Raw genomic sequence first — 19,551 nt, forward strand, 5'->3', positions numbered from 1 at the left:
GCTCCTCCCAACCGCAGAAACTTTTCCCTGTTTTTTTGCAGTCAATTTCTTTCATTTTTACCCCTTATGAGCAACAACTTTTGGTACATTATAAAAGCTCTTTGTGGTTTCTTGGTTTGATTGATTTAAGCAACCATAAACTACGCAAAACATAGGCATTTTGAGCTTTCTGTGTTGAACATTGTCATGTGCAAACAAGTGATCAGACGGCTTGAAAAAGTAACATGACTTCTTTGAATATATTTCTGTTGAATATTTGTTTTAGTTGTTCTGAAGTTAAAGTTTCTTTCTTCTGCTGAACACAAAAGAAGAATGTTAGAAATCAACCAGTTTACAGTAGACATTGACTTTTTATTTATGAATTTAACAGATCAAATGATTTATAGTTTTCATTTATTTTTTTTTTTTTTTTTTTTTTTGGCACAACTTAATAACATTTGTATGGCAAACTTTTTAATCAAGTATACTTGAGTAAAGCTGACTCAAAATCATTAGTTGTGTTAACTTCTTATTAGAGTTCACATTACTAGGAAAAAATGTGGAAACTGATTGCCTTAAAAAATTGAAGTAAGCTGAACTAAAAAAATTAAGTTATGACAAAAAGCAACACCTGACCTCAGGTAAAACATTATTTTATTATCAATTGTAAAATACAGTGTACCAAGCAATCTTTAGACACTCCTAAATATAAAAACAATTTTTACTTTAATCACAAAAAGCACATCTCCTGTTAACAAATGAGCAGCGCAAGTGCAACAAAAAAAAAAAAAATATATAAATATATATATATATATATATATATATATATATGACTGATGAATGAATTTCGAATTTGACAATCTTTGACCTGAAATGAACTGAGGAACAGTTGACCTTTTAAAAGCATCAACGTTAGCTTAATGCAATTTTTTAAACTTTGCAGTGTAAAAAAATATGTTAAACAAAAATATTCAACAATAAAACCATTATACGATTCAAAACCTTTTTGTGTATTTTAGAAAATCTGTGCAACAAGCTTAAAGATACAGTAAAGGGATAGCCCAAAACTGACAATTTTGTCATAATTTACTCTCCCACATCTCATACCAAACCTGTAAGTTTGGATAGTCTTTGAAACACAAATATTTTAAATTAACCCTGAGCGGTTTATGTCCCTCTATTAAAAGTCCAGGTAACCAAAACTAAAAAAGATCCAAAAAGATTATCAAGATGTCTTTGTGACTTGTTTTAAGACTAGACCCTTTCACTTACAGTTTTGGAAAGAGATGAGGGAGTGTAAATAATGACAGAACGTTCAGTTTTGGGCGGACTATCACTTTAAAACAGTCTGAAAAAGCCTTCACTTACATGAGCAGCATGTTTTTAAGGGACTGTAGTTTTGGTTTCAGGGATTTGTGTCCCAGAGAAAGAAACACTCTTTGAATAAAATCAAAGGTGTTCTTGAGCTGTGGAGGGTACTCCAAATTGAGCGCATATATCAGCCCAAAAAGTAGCCACATGGCATCCGGGAGGTTTTCAATATTGTCCATCACAATGGCTCCTTCAAGGATAATTGCGGTGTGTGAATTCTCTAAATGCAGTGCTTGTGAAGAATCCTGGCTGCCTTCTGTTATCACAGTCAGAATCCCGATGGAAATCTTGGGGTATGTCACAATCACAGTCCTAATAAAAAAAAAGAAAAAAAAGAACAGCACTATTAAAATTCTGGTTACATTAGAAAAATTAAATCTCACAAATGTACATGTATCTTAAAGAATCAGGACCATCACTTTCTGTTCAACATACAACTAACAGAGATAAACAATGCTTAAAATGTTGTGTGAAAATTAGACATTGTAAAACACAATGAACAGTACGATGACGGCAGAACATACACAAGAAAATGTACAATTACATTTAAAAATATTTTGTAATTGTTTTGTGTCTGGTCTGTTTCTGGGACTGAATGCCTATTTGTGATGTATGTGTGGGGGATTAGAGTTTAGAATAAAATATATAAAGAATGGTACTTGCCAATGTTGCTTTGAAAAAGTCAGAGGTTTCTTCTCCAAGAAGGAGAGGAAGTCCACGAAGAACTGCTGTGCGATTAGCAGTGATGTCAGTGCCCTGGAAAAAGAAGTTAAAATTAGTCAGCAAGAAACCCATTTTAAAATTAAGTGATGACATTGCCCTGAAAAAAAAACTTACATAGAATGAAGTTTTACAGAATTTAGTTTAAGAAAGAAGCAATGACAAGCTTACCTTCAACTTAATTTGATCAAGAAACTCTGAAAGCCTTTTTCCAACTGCCCCCTTTTTTGGTTTCAAAAATTTTCAGAAATCGAGCTGTATGTTGATCAAGTGCTGTGAAAAAATCTTGCTTGAGGTTTTTGCTTGTTATGCGAACAAACTCTGCATTGATCTGTAAAAGGAAAAAGAACAATGCTTTATCTATTAGGCTTTTGGTTACTGTGTTAAAGGGATATTTGAAAATTGCCACAATTACTCTCATGGTGTCCCAAATGTAACAGATATTCTTCAGATAAACGCAAATGTGTATATTTTAGAAAAAGAGAGTTAATATAAGGTCATATGGAATGATGTCACGATCAATGTATATATGCTTTTAAGAGCTTTCACATTCTTCACACTCAGAGATGGACGACTTTAAGAATTTGTATCTGAAGAAATTCATATAAATCTGGAATGGCATGAGGGTAAGTAAATGTTGTTATAGGTTGTGTGATTTATTTGTTACTTACTTGTCGTTCTGTGAAGAGTGATGGCCATCTTTGAAGAGTCTCTTTTACTGGAGACTCAATCTCAACAATCTCCTTTCTCCTCAAGGAAAAAGTGGAATCCATGTTCTGTGATATCAGGGTGGAACTTGGATGACATTTTTTCATTTCCTCCACAAGTTGTAAGCGTTTAGATTCCATGCTGCACTCATCCTCACCAGCAGGATAATTGGGAAGAAAATTGATTTCAAAATGTTTAGGCCTTTTAACACTTCTCAAAGGATCTTGGCCTCCCCTTTTCCCTACATTTATAAGAACATCTGTGCATCCAGCTCGTCGTAGCTTCGTTCTGTAATTTCCCATTTTAAACTTGAGGCTGTTCTTCCAGCCATTCCATCCAGTGGAGGAACCTGGTTCAGTGAGGCATGGATGTTTTTTGACTAGTGAAGATGCAACATCATTGAAATCGTCGTCAGAGGGATATGCTTTGAAGCTGTACATACACTCAGCAAGTTTTTCAAGAATTTCGTGCTTCATGTCCCTGGGAACTTGCATATATGTCTGGTCTCTCATATACAGAAGGTTTCCTTGGCGCAATCGGAACTCAATATCTACAGGAAAATTGGGGACTTCAAATGTCTCTGGCCACTGAGCCTGGCGTACATGAGATGACCCTTCTTCAGAAGACAAAGATACAATGTCTGTGTCAGCTGTACTTGCTGTAGGAGATGGAACAAGAGAGATCACCTTTAAGGTGGGCCTCTCAGGTAAATCTGCAATGTCTGTGAGGTTAATTAGTGCATTGTTAAAATCAGCATCTTCGTACTGAAGAGAAAACTTGTATGGAAGACCCAACTTCTCTTCAAGATGCTCCATCAATGTCTCCAAAGTTTGTGGTTTACTATGCAGTGTGATTTTCCGTATGTCATTTTCATTCACTATCACTCTAAGTATAGTTCTTGTCTCCATTGCGTTCTGTGAACCTAACAATGAGAAAAATCAATTAAATTTACACTCGAGTTCACAATAATAAAGGGATAAAAACTGGAAATTATTTTATTTACTCACCCTCATGTTGTTTTAACCCTGTATGACTTTCTTTTGCTGTACACTTAAGGAATTTGGAAACCAAACACGTTCAGGTTGCCATGGAAGTCATTGGGGAACTGAAACTGTTTGTTAATAAACACTATTTAAAATATATTTTATACACCAAAAGAAAGTCATGTAGGTTTGAAATAATATGAGGGTGAGTAAATAACGGAATTTACTTTTTTAGGTGGACTGTCCCTTTAAATGTTCAATTTAGCAAAATATATAATGTTTTGCTGTAACAAATGTTCTGCCCTGAATTTTGTAGGGTGATAGTGGAAAAGGGTCATTCAATTCAAACAGCTTTGTGACTGTAATTTCTGATACATGGCTGCACAGTTCATAGGAACGTAGATGCTCAATGTACCACGCTGTCTGTTGTTTGCATACAAACAAAATTTCAGTGTTGATGATGACAATTTTTACAATTTGCCTAAAATCAGGCAGACATGAAGTTGCACCAGCAGACAGAACCATATCAGGACTGTAGTTGATCCCATCAATGCACACTTTAGATGTGACCAAGGACAGTGCTTTGGGTAACAAAATTCTGCTGAAGCACATTCTGTACACTCTCAGGAAAAGATGAAGTCAGTGTACATGTGACTTTGTCCATCTGGACAGAAGGTTTAAAAAAGTATGACGAGTCCATGTGGTATGCTATCATTCTCTGATGTCTGAGTGCCAGAGTTTGTGTGACATTTTTGAAATTTTTTGTCTCACAAATAATTTGTTTGAAGAACTTATGCTTGCCTTCAAAACGCATGGTCCAGACATCTCTAAGTGGCCCATATGTCCTTATTAGTTGTGGATAATGTTCGATGTAGTGGTGTTTGGGACGCAACACAAAATGAGGAAATACTTTTAAAAGCAAACCTCTGTGCTCTGAAATTTTAGCCCCAAGAAAATCAATAGTATCATCAGTAAATCTGAAGGATGTCGCCAGTTCTAGAATGTCTTTCAAAAGCATTAAAATCTCCCATGTTGCATCATTTTCTGGGATATCGAAGCCAATCATTAGTGGGAGAAGTCTTAAAAGTGCCCAATTTTCATGGCCGTTGCCCCCAATCGTGCCTCTTGAGGCAAATGTAGTTGGAATGACCTGAGGTTGATCGGTCTTGTCTATGAATTTGTATGGAAATTGTTTGATTGTTCTGTTCACATACTCAAGGGTGATGTACTTTTTGTTGATTAAATCATTGAGGCACAGTGCCATTTCAACTGGTATTACACCCTCCAAGAGATCATGCATGATGTCAGGTGGAAAGCCACTGACAGAGTGAAAATGATCAAGCTCATTTAAAACACACCTGCCTGTTTACACCATACTGTTTTACCAAATTTTGGTCTTTTAAAACTTCCTCAACTTGCCTGTCATGATTCACCTTTGTCCTGGGTTCAAATCTTCCTGACAGTACGTCTTTCTGTTGAATTTCACTCTTTTTCACCATGCAAAAGCGGCAAGGGTGTTCCACGATGAAGCTCTCTTGAAATCCTGCCAAGGAATGAGCACCAAGATTGTCAGCAGATACATTGAGAACAGTTCCCTTAACACATTCCCCTAATTGCTCCAAAAAAGACACCATGTGTCTCCAGAGTTTTGAGGTCTTGTACAAGAGGGTGAAGGACTTTCTCATATCCATATTGTTTTACTTCACTAGCCTTGCATAAAAGTGCCAGCTGAATTGCCTGAAGAGATGACCGGTGTTTAGATGGAAGATTAGCAAGAACCCAATAGACGCCGAACATCTTGTGTTTCTTTTTTGAAGTGCCAAGAGGTTTAGCAATCTCAAATTCATCAGTGTACATGGTAAGCAAAATCCTAAATGTCCCTGCCACCAAAAAATCATTCTCACGATAGTTAGTGCTGTCTTTGTAAGAGTTGATCCCATTTGCATTTTCAAAAGGAGCAAGAACTTTCTCAAAAACATCAGTTCTGTTTAAAAGCACCTGTAGCATATTTAGAATTGGCACATAAGCAAATGATTGGGAGTCTTTCCCAAGTTTATATTCTGTTGGTACAACAATTGGAAACTCTTTCTGAAAATATGATGCTCTTTTACCGACTGTAGAGAGAGGCTCACCAGAATCAGTCATTTTCAAGATCAAATTATTTTCTGTGACAGCTTTCACAATGTCTCTCAAAACAGAAGAATTATCACTGACTCCATGTTGACTCTAGAATCTGCTGTATGGCATTACACAAAAGGGGCTTTGACAGAAGAAAGATCTGGTTGATTTGTTGAATTACTTCCTGTACTGCTGAATCGGAGATATGCAGAATGGTTTGCATCTTAAGAAAGAGCAAGCCTAAATTACGTTCTAGTTGATTCTGCAAATGATCCAGATTTTGAGTCTGGTCGTCTTTTTTCATTTTCGCCAAATTCAGTAGAATCCATTGACTCATGGTAAGACGTATTTTGAGCAACATCTTGTGGTAATTCTGCAGCTAAATTTTGAATTTCAACTGCAATGCTGGGTTCCTCTGACTGCTTAATTGGTGTTCCTTACATTTGTGAGCATTAAATGTAGAATAAATCCTGCTCTCAAAATTGCAGTCATTGAATGGGCACTGAACCTTTTCATTCCTTTTTAAATGCTGACGCAAGTGGGTGAAAAACTCAGATTCTGTACAAGGTTCCTTAAATTCGCAGAGTGGACAGTGAAATATTAATTGAGATTCTTTTGATACACTTGTTTGTTCTCCATCGTGTTGGGAATGACTTCTTGTTAAGTGCACCTTCAACTGCATTAAATGACTTGAAAGAACACAAACAGTCTGCATGAAGGCATGGAAATGGTGTAGTTCTGGCGTAGCTTCCATGTTTAATGTGATAATGCTTCAATAGGAGAGCTCTCTTTTCACAGGAAAAAAAAAACAGTACTTACATTTCCATTGCATGTCTCAAGTCATCTCACAAAACAAGCACTGCAAATGAAGAAAATAATATTAACATACACACTTCTAAATGTAAAGTTTTGCATTTACATTTACGAATCAATATGTAGTGTTCAAACATATGAAATACGGTAGGGCGATATGGCAAAATATGAAATCACAATTCTACTTCATGTTGGTTTTATTATTATGCATTATAGCCAAACAAATTTCCCCATTTAAAAAAGAAAATAAAAAATACTAACAAAGTAACAGCATATAAAATAGAAATATCATCTATACTATATAAGCAATTATAATAGAATAGCAGACATTTTAGACCAAAATGGATGAATATTAAAAAAAAAAAAAAAAACGTAACCATTATTTTATCATTGTTAATAAATAAATAGGAACAAAGATACACATTACATAATATGCTAATTCAATAAAATACTACATAGGCTTGAGTGTATGCATTATAACTTTATTCTTATTAAAGTTACTCTATTATAAGTTCTTCACTGAGAACCTACTCACAAAAAAAAAAAAAAAAAAAAAAAAATGTTCCTTGATTGAAAGCATGGACCTAACAATTAGAGACTTGCAATGCTAGACTCCTCATTTCGATTAACACAATCCAACACAATCCAATAATTTGATTAAAATAAAAACACATCCAATGTTCATGTGTAACACTAGTTAATTTAATATGATTATTACACGATTAATTATGTATACAAAGCAATTCAGACATTAAAAATAAGTCAATCAAGCACTGACTCACCTTTCCATGTGCTCTTCACCAGAAATAATGTTATTCCGTTTCCGTTTCAAATCGGCTCCACCTACTGGAAGCACCGCGCATGACAACTCGAATATTTTCAAAATACTGATTATTTTAAGTAGAGGGTAATTGAATATTTTGAGTTTATTAACTTTCCGTGCTAAAAAGTTGACCTTACTTTATTAAACTTAGTAAGGTCAATAAACTTATTCAAAATAAGTTAGATTCACTTAATTTTATTAGTAAGATCATCAGTTACATTTTACAGTGTAGGACTTTGATGTGGCATAGCTACTCATTTATCATTTAGGCTATCATGGAATGTCCTCTGACATGAACTAGGCCTAGAGAATGTAAACACCGCCATTCATTTTGCATTGGGAGCCAGCCATTCACAATGTGGAGTGAAAGGACATTTTATGCTCAATATTTTACTCACTGTTACTGTTGTTTTTATTGCTTGATAAAAGTTATGTCCAATAGCTTGCCAAAATATAGGAAAAGTATTGATCTACTTTGCTGTAATTTCTTCAGAAAAAAATGGGACACTTAAACAGCATATAATATGCACGCCGCAAATTTTCATTAAGGATTCAGTAATATTCATTTCAGTGGTGAACCATTCAATGAAGTTTACAATTCCACCACGACATTCACTTGTAGCTAACTACTGGCGTAACACGTAACCAAGAGTTGGACGAGTGATTCTTTCATTGAATTAATCAACAAATGAATCTTTCTTTTTGATTCAAATCACTATATGAATCAAATCTGCTCCACTTATCACCGTTCAATGACTCCCCAGCTATTTGAGCAAACTGTTGAGGTAAGATGTAAACACTTTCTGATTTAAGGACTGTTGTTGTAGAGAACTGTTTCACTTTAGTAAATGTTTAATTTTGCTTATTCAATCTATTAATTTAATTCAAATGTTCATTGAATTCAAATTCAAATGTTAAATGCCATGTTGTTGTTATTTTGGAGAGGATTATTTGTGGAGAATGTATCTCAGATAGCCTATTGAAAAATAAGTCTATTTATTTAATCCCTCATAGGAATGTGATTTAGGAGCATTGCAACAGGTGTTTTGTAGATAGCCCTTGTCTACAGGGAGCATGAAATCAATTTAAGCAGGACAACTTTTTGAAAGTCCAGATTTGAAGCCTTGAGGCAGGGTAAAGTTAGCCTGTCTGCAACCCTGAAGCAGCTCTGGATTGTTTCTAATGTTTCCCTCACTCAGTCCTCAGTCCTGTAAACAATCACATTCCCCAGACCCAATTCACAAACAAAGGTTGATCACACTGAATGGCAGGATAAAGTGAACAAAACAGAAAAACGCTCTCTTTCAAAAACTAGTGAGCTGCCTGTAGGCAAGGTAGGTTCCAACAGGTAGGCAATCTAATTATGCCTCCTTAGATACCTTGTTTCATCCAAATACTAAGACAGTAATGCTTGTTTCATTGTAGAAAACAGAATGCATGGAAACATGCAGTGGGGAAAAATAAATAAATGCAAGATGATGGACATGGTGAGCAATGAGTTTCAATTATAAATATATATTTTTTGCATATTTTATGCATTTGGCAAACTTGGTAGTACCCTGCTTTACTGTGCACTGCTGTTTAGGGGCAGTAAGATTGATTGATTAAATGATTTAAAGAAACTAATACTGTTATTAGTAGTCACGTGCCTATTTAGCAGTGAGGCAGCTCACTAGGTTCTGGAACTAAGCTAAAATTAGAGATGAAAAGACGTGGCCAGAGAGGTGTATTTATCCAAGCAGAAAGAACGTGTCATTCCATTGAGAGCAGACAGTGTAATCTCTTTCGAACTCAGCAGAAAATATGATGGAATTAAAACCTGTCCATGTGTGCTTTGAGAACAGGAGAGTTAGGGGATTTATGAACTAAACATCTCCAAGAGCAAGAACGACAGAGCTTGTGTTGGGCGACAGGAATGTGAGCTTCTGCTCCTGTCATATGATTAGGAATGTATTGGGTTTATTCACCAATGGTGGTTTATTCACTCAATAGTCTGCGGTGCTTCAAGCCCTGGCTCTGTAAATCATCCTTTATTTCTCCAGCTGCCCGCGCTAGGCCCCTCCAGAGCGCTTCTGCTATTTACCGTCCTGTTCAGTAGCCGTCCAATCTCTGCAGCATAGCAAATAATGTGGAAAAAATAGGATATGGGGAGAGATTTTGACGGTAAAATCGCGGAGGCTGGTTTTTTATGAGATTTTGTATAAATCTAATTCATACATAGTGGAGGTAATGGAAGGTAGAAGAGACACCTGCTCGGATTCAGAGCTGTCATCTCCCCATCTCCCAGAACAGATTGGATGATGGCATGGAAATGTTTGCCGCAATTTCCCTTTGCCGTACCACTCCCTGTCTCTCTTTCTCTCTTATCTGTCTCTCTCCCACTCGTCCTACCCATTGCTCGCTCTCCCTCTCTTTTGATAACAGTTCTGTTTGACTTGTAACATTTATCAAAATGCCTTGCAGAGCTGCAGAAACTCAATAAATTATTCTGACAAATTACGGCATCAACGGAGATGTGCCTCTGCTGTTTTCTGACTTTGCAAAGACCCGTGGTCAATATCTAGAAACCTGGATAATATTGTTTAGCTGCCGGATCTGTTTGAATTGGAAAGAGCAGCATTGTGACGGATCTAAATAAAGTAGCAACGTTACTAACTACTGTTAGTTAGCATGTGCTATGGTTCTCTCGTGAACATGCATCGAAGACTGACACAGAATAAATTGTTGAATAAAGTCATTATTTTTGTTTACATTGCACATAAAAAGTATTCTCGTAGCTTCATAAAATTAAGGTTGAACCACTAATGTCACATGGACTATTTTAACAATGTCCTTACTACCTTACTGGGCCTTGAATGTGTCAGTTGCATTGCATGGTCAGAAAGCTCTCGGATTTAATCAAAAATATATTAATTAGTGTTCTGAAGATGAACAAAGGTAGTCCTTTTAACTTTAAAACTGTGTAGTTTTCTACTAACTGGCAGAAGTATTGTGACTAAATGCTATAATACAATTTTTTTGTTATGTTGTGCTTTGCAGTTCTAAAGCTACCTGAACTGAGGCCATTAATCAAACACACCTTTCTAGAATTTCATATGTGGCGCTAAAAAGTATGACTTGTTTATTGAAAAGAAGGTTCAGAAGGATTGTATTCAGTAAATGAACCAATTGAAAAACAAACCATTCATTGATTTAAGTCTCTCTGGGCATTTTGCTATTAATTAATTTATTTATTTTATTAAACAAAATATCTCATTTAAAAATCACGGTTAAAGGTTTGTTAATTTCCAGAAACAAAATTTCCTGATAATTTACTCACCCCCACGACATCCAAGATGTTCATGTCTTTCTCCAGTTGAAAAGAAAACAAGGTTTTGAGGAAAACATTCCAGGATTATTCTCCATACTGTGGACTTCAATGGGAGTCAACAGGTTAAAGGTCAAAATAGTAGTTGCAATGCAGTTTCAAAGGGCTCTACACAATCCCAGCCAAGGGATAAGGGTCTTATCTTGTGAAAATACTGGTCATTTTCAAAAAGAAAAAAAAAAAAAAGGAATTTACTGTATGTTTTATGCAGGTGTGATTACATAATGCAAGAGGTTGAGCTAATGCAAGATGAGCAATGTGGTTAAAAACTATATATATATATATATATATATATATATATATATATATATATATATATATATATATATATATATATAATTTATTTTTATTTTTAATTTTTTTATTTTCGACTGAAAGAAGAGATGAACATCTTGGATGACATGGGGGTGAGTAAATTATCAAGAATTTTTATTCTGGAAGTGAACTAATACTTTAATCACTGTTTTTGACTGTCGTTTTATATACTAGTTTCCAGATTTGGATTAATTCACTCATTCAGAATGTGAGTGCAATCAATTGTAAGAAAAAGACTAAATGATTAGAGACATCCCATATACATCACCAGAGAGATTTTTGTATTTTTTTTTATTATTAATAAAAATAATAAAACCACACACAAGGATGAATTGTTCACAATAAAATCAGTTACATGCATTTCCATTTCATGCTGACTTCAACTGCTAACCTAACCCTAATTTATGAATAGCTTGTTGCTTAGCAGGCAAATTTGAAAGTAGCCAGCACTAGTGAAGATTTATGCTTTAAGATGCTTTAATCGCCTCATTTAGCAATCCTTTACTTAGCCTATTAGCCATTAGCCTGAGTTGAAATGTGAATATCTCTTTTCATTAGAAATTAGCTTTTTTGTTAGCCCAGTTATTGGGAGAAGGAGGGCCAGTGCCACAGCTGATGACAAATGAGCAAAAATAGTGTGGGTGTACACACATTCAAACGCGATTTGACGTAAGTGTTTTCAAGCGCTTTTGGCTGGAAAATGTGCATGGAGCAGAGGCGTTGCAACATCAACCCCCTGGAGTTACAAAAGAAATTGTATAAGGAGGGGATTGATATTGAGCAGAAAGGAAGTGACAGTCTCATCTTTGGGAAGAATGAGAGGGAAAAGAAACGAATAACCAGAGTCATGTACACGGACAGCGAGAAACTGCAAGTGACCTCTGTTTTATTTTTATTTATTTATTTTTTTTATTTTTTTTTATGGGAAGATTTTCATGCATACTGACAGCAGCAAAACGGTTAAGGGGGTTTTTAATTAGTGAGTCATTCTAACACAGGTTGTCCATTTTTTATGCATTTATTTACTTATTTTTCATCTGTTGCCAGCCTCGTGATATCTCTCAAATTTGTTGAATGTGTTTTAAGATAAGTGCATCCAAACACAGAAGCAAATTATTTTTCTAATTTATTAATTCACTCCAATACCAACTGAAACATCAAATCGTGCATTTCAAATATTGTGCTGCATGGCAAAAAAAAGTGTTTATCACAATCATCTTTTATTCTTGAAGGGATTGTCATTGCCATTCAGAGAAATCAGGCGTCATTTAATATGCTAATGAGAGACATTTCAAGGACCCGTAAATGGTCAATTATCACATTTTCTAATACCTGAAAATCCTCTAATGGATAAATAAGCTGAACATAATATTGCACATATTTGTGTTTTTCTCTGGGAGCCTGGCATCAATATTAATGTCCATGGGAATAATTAATTTCAAGCTTGTTTGTCAATCATTTCTAACCCAGGCATTTGTCTGGTTTTGATGCAGTTCATTTTACAGTTGTGCATTATATTAATGCAGTAATGAACCTAAAAATAGTACTTTAATTGAAGGGTATTCAAACAAAGTCTTATAGTTTCTACAGTCCTTCAGTAACAAAAGTAAACTATATTTTAGCATTTTCTGTTACATCATACATTTTCTTACATCATGCTGTTGTTGGAGGTTTGTTAAAGGTTTCCCAAATGGTTTTTAGCCATGTTATGTGGATGCTAGAGTATTACTTGGAGATTTCAGTGGTGTTCTGGGTGGATTAAATAGAATTGCAAATTTATTCCTCAGCAAGTGCTTACTAGTTTAGGACAACATGTTGGTTTGTAGCCACTGATAAAGGTTTATTAAACATATATATATATATATATATATATATATATATATATATATATATATATATATATATATATATATATATATATATATAGATATATTTGTTTGATCATGTCCTTTTGTAGAATAACTTTGGGTTAAATGTTTCAGTTAGATGAGCTGAGTCAACACAAAAATATTGCATGCAAAGATGAGAATAAATTAGTGATAAATGAGTAAGTCATTCTAATAAAAATGTGTTAATTTAATTATAATTCTTCTATATTCAAGAAGTTCAAGACCTGCAGAAATGTTATTGCATTTAAAACTAGGGTTGCAAACAGGTGAAAAAATTCTGGAAAATTTCCAAAAATCTTCTGAAATTTTCACCAAACAATTCTGGAAAGTTTCCAAAACGTCTGGATTTTTTGGGGTGGGTTACCAGAATTGTTCCACCTCTTTGCAACTCTTAGCTTCTTATTTATGCTAGACTAATTTTGTGTTGCATTGTAGTTTAAAAGATCAAATCAGGAAAACATGGGATTTGTGACTCTAAATTGTCTTAAAATACACTTTGTGTGTGTGTGTGTATGTGTAGGGTGCTTTATGTCGATAAACTCACATTTTGTGTTTGTCATAAAAAAAATCCTGTATGGTGGATAAAGTATAATTTTGTGACACGTTAAAATCTAATAGGTTTTTTGACAGTGTAAAAAAGTTGTTTTTTTAAATATTTTATTATTACATGTATATTTCATGCTAGTTTCCGTGTTTATTTTCCAGTGTTCTTTAATATTGCTGTGAGCATCTTAGCCTACCTGCGGCTGCTTTGGGTATACAAATGTAGTGTTATTTGTCATTCCAATAAAGCAGAGTGAAACTGGGGGGGGGGGGGGGGGGGGTGAAGTGTAGCGAGTAGTGATATTACTGCAGTAATCAGTAAGCCTCTCTGTCCTGTGGGATAAGACTGCTGAGAGAGGGAATGAGAGGAAAGGAGAGCGAGATGAGACGCTTGTAGTGGGAAGTGAAGGAGGGGAGGAAGCTGAGAGGAGGAGAGAGGCCCCGCATAATTCATGCTCTGCATCTCAAGTGGGGCGGCGGAGAGAGTATAAGCACTGAATAATGAAACCTAGATGAGGTATTAAGTATGCTGTGGAGGTCTTTGTCGGAGAGCTCTCAGAATCATTTAAAAAGGTTAGTCTATGAATAAACATAGCTCATCAAGGTTCTATACATGGCAGAAGAAACAGACACTAATGCCTAATAAGGAGAGGGATGTGGTCATGTATAAAAAACAAGTGTTCATCCTTTTTCTCGCCCTGCATGCTGGCTGATGGTGTAATGCGTACAAGAAGGCTTCCTAAGGCAGGAGGACAAGGACAAAATTATGAAAGTCAGCACAACACACCATTTACAATGCATTTTACTCCCTTAATGTCACACATTTATGAGCGAAACGGCTAAATATGTAGGTGGGGCTTGGTTTAATCCATTGAAAATGGATTGGATCGTGAAAAGTGTCCATTATGGTGCCAGGCGGTGCACAATAAAACAATAAATAGTGTCAGTTTTGAGCACATGTTGACTTTAAAAGGAAAACGGTAGCTACTGAGTTGTTCTCAGATGGTTTTCTGGGGCATGATGTTTGCATCATTGGTCTGCTGACAGCTGCTCTCCAAATGCTCTCCTTTTTCTGCTTTGCCCTGCACTTCTAAATTTGTTTGTGTTCGTTTCAAATGTAGGGTGAGTTGAGTTGTTTAGTCAATTTTATTGTGTTCTGATGCATTTTATTGATGTTTTCTTTCACTTTAAGATCTGCATGCATATAGTACCAGTCAAAACTTTGACGCACCCAGTCATTATCCATTATTTTCCAAATTTTGTTATATTGATAAAGGCATCAAAACTGTCTAAAGGCACTAGTGGAATGGACCAAAAATGTACATCTTATAAAAGTATTGAAGGAGTTCACACTAAACACTTGTTGTCTGGTTTTTATTTCCCATCTGGTCCAACTTATCCATTAAAAAAAAATAAAAAAATCTACAGTAAATTAATTAAGAATTTCAGAATTCAATTAGTATTGTCTGCAAACCTAATCTCAATTGTTTCAGCATTCAGATCAAGATCACGAGAAACAAAAAAATGTGGAAAAAGTGTAGCGCTGTGAATACTTTCTGGATGCTCTGTATACTGTACACACACAGCATTTTTGGGACCATATTGTGTAATGTGTATATATAGAATACTATTATATATAAATAGTATTCTATATATACACATGTTACACAATATACATATATATTGTGTAACAATATCTCCTATACATGTCAAATATGATTCCAAAAATGCTGTCTAAATTTTAAAGTGCCCATATTATGGGTTTTTTAAAAATGACCTTTCATGTAACACAGCTTTAAGTGAATGAAAACATCATGCAATGCTTTAAATCTGAAAGTAGACAGTGTATAAAGTTATTGCCTCTCAAAAGAAAGTCAACTCAAAGTCGAATCATTTAAACAAGTCATTTTTAAAACAAATCCCAAGTCAACGTCAACATGAAACATTAGCATATTGCCCACGCAGACCTGGGAAAACTTGATTTTCGTGCTGATCTGAATGAAAATTCAAATTCATTCTTTGGCACTAGGTGCCGCATTTGGAGCGGTAAAACAGCTGTTTCCCTGGTAATAATGTACACAAAGCAGCACTGCGCTCACAAATGCTGGTTTATCAGGCATTACAGGCATGATGAAATGAAAATGAAATCAACCAATCGGACCAATCACCGCAGATTAGCAACACGCAAAGGAGGGGTTTGGGAGCATATTATAAGAAAATGAAAGTGTTTTTTGACCTTGCATGCATGTCAGCCTGTTGTTGGGGACTCCCAAAACCGAAATGTGAATGTTTCATAACCCATGGTAGAGGCATTTTAAGACACAACATTAGTGTGTATTTATATATTTTACATTTATCGTGAAGTTATTAATTTATTGTTGCAATAAAGCAGCACAGCATGGCCTCGCCCACTTTGTTACATGTTCCTGGGGGCGAGGTTTATATTTCAGGGTTTGTGATGTCACAAACCCGGGAAGTAACTTGTTGTAGTCCCTATGAGCCATTTTTGTAGGCATTAAGCTGCCAGAATTATAAAAGACGATTTGCATTGAACTTTCAAGCGTCGTAACTTTGCAGATATTGTTTATGCTCAAACAGCAACAATACACACTAACTAAAGTTAAAAAAGTGAAATCGCAATCAACCACCCTTTATGATACAGGTCTATTGTTCTGTCAGATAATCACCTCACAGTTCAGTGCTTTTTCTTCCATTTTGTCTGAGCATACATTTCAAACCACTTTTCTCCTGCTTTCTCTCTCTTGCTCTCTTTCTCTGTCTTTACACTAAAGATATATTCCCCTTGCACATTAGACCCTGACAGGTCAGTCTTGTTTCTCATACAGCCCCAGTGTTGTTTGTTGCGCAAACTGGTTGGATTGCGTACCGGTAAACAAGCTTTGCACTCTGCACACGTTCCTGCGTTCCCCGCTCGCTCGAGCCTGTCACACGTGGTGCGTCACATCACCCATGTCTTTACCTTACCAATATTAATGCAATAACACCCCTCTGCCCGAGTCTCACGGCTAGGAGAGTGGTAGATATAAGGAGAGAGAGCGGTGTATTGCATTTTGGAGTGGTGTGTCACAAAGGGCAGGTGCACATGCTTGCATTTTGGGATTTGTTTGTGTTTTTGTGTTGTAGTGTTGTTTATAGAGTAGCGATATGAGAGCTGTTGTTTTTTAACAACAGCAACGCTGGTAATTGAATGCCCTGGATACTGAGTGCAGACTGTGTTGTTTGATTTTCAGATGTGTCTGAAAATCCAGGTGTGTCATTGTGAATAAAGCACCGCTGTAGAGAAGGTTCATCACCAGCCCTGGAGAGGAGAGCGGGAGAAGGGGGAGAAATGGTGGGAGAAAAAGAAAGGTACACAGGTAGAGCGAGAGAGAGATTTATATTCTCAAATACACCCAAAGACTCACCTAATTAATCAGCGGTACTCAGACACAGATGTACAAAAAGACAGAGAATATATTTCTCGTTCAACCCAACAAGCATCCGACGATACCCTACATTTTATATTTCTTTCAGTTGATCCACCACAAAAAAATATATATTTCTAGCACCGTTTTTTTTTCCTCAAAGAAATATATTTGTCATTTATTATTATTATTATTATTATTATTATTTGCACATTTTCATACAAATTTTAATACACTTTTGATGAAAAATAATTTAAAGAAAAATTTCATATGATGTAAATATTTTCTAGCAGCTGCGCTATATTATTTCAAGTTGTATATAAATATCCAGATGTGTGTGTGTGTGTGTGGTGTGTGTGTGTGTGTGTGTATGTATATATATATATATATATATATATATATATATATATATATCATTTTGATGGAATCCTTTAATTTAAAGGAAAAACTTATTTAATTTAAACCCTTTAAATCCTTTAATTTGAAGCATATTTTTGGTTTGCTTAGATTTTTTTAACTATTGTTTTTAAAGTCATAATGTCTAAAATTGTATTAGATGTATGGTCAAAGTATTTTTAAACGGGACTGTCAAAGAAATTATACATGCTATTACTTATATTGCACAAAATAAAAATTAAAAAATCTCCCAGCATAATTAACAGCAGATATATTTGGCTTGCGGTAATTGGGCAAAATCTGAAGGAACTGATAAAGAGATGAAACATTTAGCTAACACTTTCTTTTCATATTTTCTAGTAATATTTTAGGTAATGCAAATACTCCAAATGCTTTTGATAATTTGTCTCACATTGTTTAAAGTGAAAACATGGAACATTAGATTTAAGTTCTTGAAAGCCCTTATAGGTCCTTATGTTTATAAATGTGCTGCATTATATCTTCAGTATTTGTAAGAGTGCTTTAAGTGTTCCTAATGACTTCCACCCATCAAATGATATGTATGTTCCTGTCAGGAGGAAATGATGGGATCTATGCCCACCATGATAGACTAAATAAGACCCCTTCTAGTGTATTTGAACACATTTACGGTTTTATCATCATGCATTGAGACGTCGGTTTAAAGCATAAAGTGTATGAGACTGGTGAATATCTTTTGGCCTAAGCATCAACCATTAAGGGCAAAAAGGCATACATTTCGATGCAAAGATTGCACATTTTGTAGAAGGCATTTGTTTAGTGGAGAGAAAACACAAGTGTTTTCCACATGTGTCATCATGCCAGGCGTCCATCACTTTAATTAAACCTCCTCATCAATCCATGAAACACACAATCAGTGTTCCAGAGCCTGAAGGAACTGATGAGCCAGTGTCCCCTCTGATTGTACTTGAGCTTGATGTTTTTGCCAGATGGACCACCCAGTCTGTCCGCCCGTGAGGGATTGATTTGCGTCTGTCCTTCGTATGGATTTACGGCCATGTAACTGTCTCCACCGCCTTCACTGCCCTTACAGGAAGCATACATAAAGTAATGGCAATGACAATGCCTGCATAACTCCGTTCGCCTCTGATAGATGCAAGTTACCAGGGTGTTGCATCAGAGAATCACTATGTACACGAATTAGCATTGGAGGAAAAACAGGGAGGGGTGGTTGTTGTCGGTGTGTACCCGATCCACGGTAATGATACCTAACGGATAATGCGACTCATTAAAATATGAGTGTCACTCAGGGAAGTGACTGTTTTGACAGATGGCTAAGCACCTTAATTGGATCAGATTCATTTGAAGTTGAGACTTTCCACAGTTTCCTTGAGCCTGGTAATTCATTAAAAATTTTAACGCAGTAAACACAGGTCATATCTGTCACTGCTCTGCTGTGTTCCTCGGAAAATAAAAGGAGAAAGGAAAAGATGTCAGAAATAGCTTTGAGTGCAACGTCGTCCCTAATTGCTGATGGCCCGCGCCGCGTGACGCCTTAATTCATCGCTTAAAACCTACTGATCACTGATAAGACGAAATAAGAGGGAAAACATTAAAAAGTCATCAAGAAGGGTTGGTTTCTGATGTTAACTTTGTGATAATCGTCAAATAATGGTCAGGCTAATGAATTAAAGAAGTGGAACCAAAGAAATGTGTTATGTCTCATTACATCGCAACAGAAAAGATGGAAAAAATGAACTTTCTGAGGCAAAATTCAAATGATTTTTCCATTTGAAGGGAAAACGTGATGAATGATGGCTAAGATACAAGACCGAGGGATGGCTAACCTTGGCGTAATGGTCTGTGGCAGAGCCTTGACTTTCTGTGTTATTGGTGCTGTCAGTCATGACCAGGCAAGAAGCGAAGCTTAACTGCTTCGACGACCAGACTAGTGGAGAATTTCAAGCATTCTGGGTACTTTACATCTGTCTAGATTGTAATGTCATGTTTCAGGTCTACGAGGTGCACTCGGTAATTTTTCCCTTATTAAAAAAGCTTTATCCCTTAATAAATGAATAACACTTTTGAGAATTATGTTTGAAGTTAGGTATACTTTCATGAG

General features: G+C 35.7%; 1 protein-coding gene across 3 annotated transcripts; it reads right to left on the minus strand.

Annotated features, from left to right (window-relative positions):
• Positions 1 to 1,639: 1,639 nt before the first annotated feature.
• LOC109052675 (sterile alpha motif domain-containing protein 3-like) lies at positions 1,640 to 7,741 on the minus strand. Of its 3 annotated transcripts, none has more exons than XM_042733921.1 (7): positions 7,475 to 7,741; positions 6,699 to 6,738; positions 5,195 to 5,304; positions 2,742 to 3,700; positions 2,242 to 2,401; positions 2,014 to 2,106; positions 1,640 to 1,662 (listed from the first exon to the last, which is right to left on the minus strand). In XM_042733921.1, the coding sequence occupies exons 4-5, from the start codon at positions 3,684 to 3,686 to the stop codon at positions 2,258 to 2,260; spliced, it is 1,089 nt and encodes a 362-aa protein (XP_042589855.1). In that variant the 5' UTR covers positions 3,687 to 3,700; positions 5,195 to 5,304; positions 6,699 to 6,738; positions 7,475 to 7,741; the 3' UTR covers positions 1,640 to 1,662; positions 2,014 to 2,106; positions 2,242 to 2,257. The 3 variants fall into 3 exon arrangements, with proteins under 3 accessions (XP_042589855.1, XP_042589854.1, XP_042589853.1); XM_042733920.1 differs by having other exon boundaries at positions 5,181 to 5,304; XM_042733919.1 differs by lacking the exon at positions 5,195 to 5,304.
• Positions 7,742 to 19,551: the final 11,810 nt, after the last annotated feature.

The sequence above is a fragment of the Cyprinus carpio genome, chromosome B11, assembly GCF_018340385.1.
Source record: "Cyprinus carpio isolate SPL01 chromosome B11, ASM1834038v1, whole genome shotgun sequence".
Classification (NCBI taxonomy): Eukaryota; Metazoa; Chordata; class Actinopteri; order Cypriniformes; family Cyprinidae; genus Cyprinus; species Cyprinus carpio.

Coding starts and splice junctions, on each gene's coding strand:
- LOC109052675 (XM_042733919.1), bottom strand. Junction 2,402..2,741: donor CACTCTTCACAGAACGACAA/GTAAGTAACAAA, acceptor TTCCTTTTACAG/ATCAATGCAGAGTTTGTTCG.